The sequence below is a fragment of the Xyrauchen texanus genome, chromosome 12 (genome assembly GCF_025860055.1).
Source record: "Xyrauchen texanus isolate HMW12.3.18 chromosome 12, RBS_HiC_50CHRs, whole genome shotgun sequence".
Classification (NCBI taxonomy): domain Eukaryota; kingdom Metazoa; phylum Chordata; class Actinopteri; order Cypriniformes; family Catostomidae; genus Xyrauchen; species Xyrauchen texanus.
In genome coordinates, this window is record NC_068287.1 from 41,113,673 (window position 1) to 41,119,734 (window position 6,062).

General features: G+C 41.1%; 1 protein-coding gene across 1 annotated transcript in view; it reads left to right on the forward strand.

The window, feature by feature from the left end:
- The window catches only part of LOC127653396 (glutamate receptor ionotropic, NMDA 2C-like), a 116,806-nt gene extending 112,862 nt beyond the window's left edge, over positions 1-3,944 (forward strand). Inside the window, exon 14 of the mRNA XM_052140069.1 lies at positions 1,694-3,944. Coding sequence (XP_051996029.1) covers positions 1,694-3,274 — 1,581 coding nt within the window. The 3' untranslated portion in view covers positions 3,275-3,944. The remainder of the gene's footprint in view (positions 1-1,693) is intronic.
- Positions 3,945-6,062: the final 2,118 nt, after the last annotated feature.

The following is a 6,062-nucleotide window of genomic DNA, read 5'->3' on the forward strand; positions in this document are numbered from 1 at the left end:
TAACTCTTACACTCGCTTTGATCTTTGTCCTTTTTAAGTATCAGACTGATCCGGGCTTGTATCATGGTTGGCAGAAGCTTTCCATTCTTTAATGATTCCGTATAAACTTCTAGCAAAAGTGGAGCCAGTTCTGTAGCATAAGATCTAAGAAATTCAGTGACAAAGATATCTGGCCCCAGAGACTTGCCTGTAGGCAAGGCCTTAATTATCTCGTCAAGCTCCTCCAAGATTATCTCTGAATCAAGATAATTTTTTTGCTCAGCTGTCAGTTTAGGAAGTTCTAATGGTTCCACAATAAAATAGATTCTAATATCTTCATCAGTAGACAAAGATGTGGAAATATAAAGATCAAGATAGAATTCTTTAAAAGCATTATTACTATCAATAGCCGAGGTAAATATTTCACCACCAGCAGATTTCACTGAGGGAATGGAAGAAAAATCTCTCTGCTTTAAATATCTTGCCAAAAGCTTCCCTGCTTTATCCCCGACTCAAAGTATGACTGTCTTGCCCTGAATAGCCAAAACTCCACCTTCCATGACAAAATAGCATTATATCTGTATTTCAATCGGGTTGATTCTTTGATGCCATCTGACAACATTCGGCGCTCTATCTCTGCCTCTGCACTTTTAATATTCCCTTCCAACTTCACGAGTTCTCATGCTTTGGACTTTTTGATGAATGAGGCACACTTTATGATCCGACCCCTAAGAACCGCTTCAGGATTTTGCAAAAGGGATACATTAAAGTGCCAACTATATGATTTATTTGTCTCTGTATGTGGCAACACCTCTAAACTCACCAGGGCATGATCTGAGACTAAGATGTTTCCAATTGAGCAATCCACAACAGATGAAATTAGGGACTTAGATCAATTAAAAAAAAATATTCTTTAAAAAAACTTGTGGATTGATGAAAAATTTACTATGATCAAGGACTGAGTCCATCAAAAGATTAAAGTCTCCTCCCATTATTATATTATGAGGGGTGCCAGTGGCTTGCCACATCCCCAAAGCCCTGTTCATCAACGTTAGGTGCGTAAATATTAGCCAAATTCAACATTTGCCCATGAATTTCTGCTAAAACAATAATGACTCTTCCTAATTTATCATCTGATAGAGACATTTTAATTGTAGATGTTTTCTTATCAATGTATTGACTCCCCTGCTCTTACTTGAGCCAGCAATAAAGAAAACATGTACACCCCATATCTTCCCCAAATTTTCAGCTTCCTACAGGGAAAGTTTCTTGATGAAAACACAATATAATATTTCTTACGTTTTAGAAAAGAATTTACCTTCTTTCTTTTTATGGGGCACCCCAATCCATTCACATTCCACATGGAGAGAGACAATCCACTCGTATTAACATCTGACATAATTATCTACCTTTGTAGAGCAATACAATTCTTTAATCAATTGCAGTACAGTATAGTCCCATAAGTCATATATACATATGCCCCCCATTGCCCACCCCTGACCTAGGTCATTGCAGAATTTATGCCAATTGTTTAAGAATTTTCACAATAGATGGAATTTTTATGGTCATATGAGGTGAAGACAATAATGCAAAGTCAATTAAACTTGTAAAAAATCAGTCTTGCAATTGCTACTGCTTCAACAAAGAACGTTTTAGATTAATGCATTTCAAGATGCTTTTTTGCCAAACTCATTTTCTATTTTGCTTCTTAAAGGGTATCTACAGCTGCTTCAACGGTGTGGAGGACGTAGACCGTAAAGGGAACATGCAGAACCCAGATGTCACTACAAGTTACACTCAAGCCAACATGCTGAAGATGCTCCAAACCGCAAAGGACATTGTTTCATCCGCAAGAGTGGATAACTCCCTGGACAATGCCACTAAGACCATAGAGAACTGGAGTCGACGAGATCCGGAGGCAGCAAGACCAAGTCTTCCTACCTGCCTCATAGGAACTGACTTTAGCCACAGTCGCCTGCCCTGCATCTCCAGTGTTACAGGCAACCACTCCCCCTACCCTCATAATATAGATAACACCACTCAGCACTTGCTAGAGAAGCCTCACGTGGGAACACGGCCTACCTCGCTGCGATACACTCTCCCTGCACGCACAAGCCACCACCATATTTACGAACGAACTCTACCCATATCTAGCCTCAGCAGTCCCCATATTGCGATAAGAGACCCTCCACCTCCAACAGCCCCAAAACCCCATGTGTTCATAGATCAGTCCTGTCACCACCCTACCTCTCGCTACATCTCTTACCATGATTTTCAGATACCGGACATCTTTGTGGAACACCAGGAAACTTCTAGAAGCCATAAACAATACATGGCAGGCCTGGGTCGGAAAAAGAGATCCCACAGCTATGTAGCAGCATCTCCAGAAACTCGCCGGAGAGATGACTATGATGTTCCTCAGTCTTGTCTAGCTGAGCTTAAAAGCAACCACCTTGTGGAGAACCATTCCCATACTACACCTTGCATGCGAAGCCACTACCAGAGATCGAATACAAGCTGCAACTCCTGCACAAAGTTGTACCTAGAACCGGACATGGAAGATGTTCCTCTACTGGGCAAGGACAAACCAAATCGCCGTGCCTCTTTTCTCAGGTCCACTTGGGGTGGAGACAGGATCCGACAGTTGGATGAGAATCCCTCCACCTCTGCATCTTCTACCGGTTGCATCAACATGCCCGACCTGTTCCCTCGAGTAGTAGTGACGAATCCCAAGCATTCAAAGATGCATGGAAGTGCTGGTAATAACCTTCGCTACAACATGGCGGTAGAGCCAGCCTATCTAGATCCAGCCCACATGGGCTCCTACCCATACAAGCCCCAGAAGGTCAAGTACTCAAAGTCCATCCGCCTTCCTTCATACCGGGAAGCGATTCTACAAAATGCGGCGGCCATGCGTCGTTCTTCTTCCACACTAGTGCAAGGACAATACTCAACATATTTGAACTCATACAGGGACCTGCCTGTGTACTTGAGTCCTCTACCGCAGGGGCCCACTTATTTTCATGAGCACTCCAAAGACATGTGCCACCTGTTTTCCTGCACCAACCATTGCCCAGATAATGCTGCCCTGGAACCCCGGTTAGGAAGCAGACATGTACTGTACCAGAGCACCGCTATTGATGGGGCTGGGCGATCAAATGAGGAGTCAATGAACACTGTGCCAGTTTCTTCCCTTCGTAGGGACCGCAGACAGGTTCTGGTGGCACGGAACGTTCATAGCCCTTACGCCCCAAGGCCCTGGGGTAGGGTGTCGAGTCTGGAGTCTGAGGTGTGAAGTTCATGGAGAGATCTCCAGACTCAAAGACAGTGTATCTCAAACCGTGAGGGAAAAACACTGGAAACTGCTATAGAGAATCAAGCAAAAAATTTGACGGAGGACTAGAGGTGGAATAATACAATCTCAGTGCAATAATACAATATGACAACAGGGATGGAACAGGGGGAATGTACAAGTGATAACTGTGGAGACTTATTTAAGTGTACCTTGAAAAAATAAGAGTTAAATTGATATTTAACTGTTCTTAATATATAATCTATTGATTATTATTCAAACTGTTTTTAAATGCCATTATACCGATTACATTCACTCTTTGCAAACAATCAGATGTAGCATGTCTCAAGGCAGCTTTAAATCAGGACGGTTTAATCCAAATCTGGATTCTGCTAAACTGGAGAGTTTTCTAACATCCACAAAAAAATGTCTTCCAAGAATTTTATAAATCCAGGGGTTTGAGAAAGCCATGATTCATTGTTGAAATTCATTACATCACCAATTCAATTCAGTTCTGATTTTAAGAATGATGCAAAAGCAAAGTGATTCGCCGGTAGTTCCACAGCTATTTCACTGTTTAATAAATGATGAAATGGCCTGAGGGCCAATTGGAAAAGACTGTTGTTGTTCCTGTCTGTGACTTTAGCTAAAGTGGAAACAATTCATGAAACATAGCAGCACGTTCAAGTCATCAATTATCTTGTTGTGTTGTACCAAACAAGTGGAATATAAGAAGATCAAACACCTTGCAGAGGCAATGTCCCAAAAGGCCTTCTGTGATCAACATAAGGTGCTATCTCATCTCCTTTGAAGTAATGAGGATTCTTGAGTGAGTTAGTCAAGCTGCAATGTAGGAAATGTGTAAATCTGATTTCCAGTAGAACAATGACAGATTAATGGCATCAGTGCTTAATAACTGTGTGAAAAATGGCATGGTTTTACAAATCTACTCCCAAAAAAAGAACGCTTCAAAAACTAGCTTAGAAATGTAAAGCTTTTTGAGATCTCATTCATTTTGCAATGCAATTAACTGTTAATCATGTGACTGGAGAACTATGTTATAGACACTAAATCTTTTTTTTTCTACTCCTCCTCAATGTTACGTTCTTGGAGTCTAGACAGCTATATAGCCACATAAATATAGGCTGAGATTAATTCTGACCAAGGAAAAATGTCTCATGAATACAATTTCACTCTTGATTCCCTCTGCACAGTGGCAAAAGCATTAAAATTCACACTTACAAAATTGCAAGGTATTATTACATCTGCAAAATCTGCACCACCTAATGGAAATCAGTAACTAATAGTCACCCAAAAAAAACTTGACCAATTGCACCATGCTTGAATATGAGCAAGCGAAATTTAGATAACGACTTCAATTTTGGTATGTAACTCAAACAAAGCTATTTTATGGCTTTAGAAGATTCCTATGGACTACTTTTACAGTGCTTTGTCACTTTTGGAACTTGTCATCCATTATTCCTTTAAACAAACAGTGTAACGCTAAGCACTGGTCTTTTATTTGCTGACCCCCTATTTTTGGAGCAGCCCATGGCGTAGTCGGCGCAAGTTGAGTAAGTTAAATGCTGACTCAGAGTGGTTGCAGGATTCCAAAGAGGAGTTTAATCTCTCTCACCTTCCTATGTGTTTAAGATGTGTTGTGGGTTGCTAACATTCATCTTGTCCCGTTATCCACTGCTATGGTCTCAGCTCTTCTTGAGGGCCCCAGGAGGACTGGCAGGGCTCCAGCTCTGCACCTTAAAAAGTGCAAAGGTCAGTATAATAAAGGGTGGACGAATGGGCTGATTGACCCTGGGGAATAGTATGTTTAATCACGCTGGCTTAGGATGATGCACATCTGGGCACTGTGCCAATCAGCAGGGACACGGTATCGACCTATAGCATCAAACCCTTCTTCATTTAGTCCCCTTGAGATGGAACAAGATGGAAAAGTAACAAAGGCACGTGGTGACCATGAAGACAAGGCATCTGAATGAAGAATGAAACCTTGAATTCTCCTTCCAGCAGTACCTTGGTGTATGGGCATGGAGGGTTGGTGGCGGGAGAAAGCAGTGTTAATGTTGTCAATGAAATTACTGACGGAAGAGTTAATTGACGAAAGTCTTTTTTTTTTTTCATTTACGATAACGTAACAAAAATATGGTTTACATCAACTAAAATGAAATGCCATTTTAGCTGAATGGACTACAATTTTAAATATAGGTTACATTTAAAAGACACTTTCATCTAAAGACAAAAACTTTGACTACAAAAAAACAACTATGTAAAAAAACACTGAATGTCAGGTATAGCGTATGTTACACTGTCATTCAAAGCTGCTGACGGCATGGGCTTTTCATTAAAGGAGATTTGCACTGTGAATACACGCAATTCATTCTCCCAGGCATTGTTATCGGACAATTGTCATCCGCCAACTTCCCAATCAGAAGATTTATTGTTTCATCTCAAAGAGAGAATGCAATTGGTAAAGAGAACCCTCTGGAGGCTTTATCTTCTCATTTCCACACTCCGATCTATGCTTCCCAATAATGGTGTTTGTCTGAGCCACAGCATAAATAATCGGATATTGGCAGACAGATGTGGACTCCGGAATGACTAGTTAGATGACTTTGAAGCTCATGAATGTGCATGCACGAGAGAGACAGCCAAAAGCGTATTGTGATAACTAGAGCGTGATGGATGGATCTTTTTCATCTGAAATTGTACAGTGGTTCAAATAGGTTTTAAGGAGTTTTAGGGAAGAGTGGGCATGGCTGAAGATCAGGAAGGA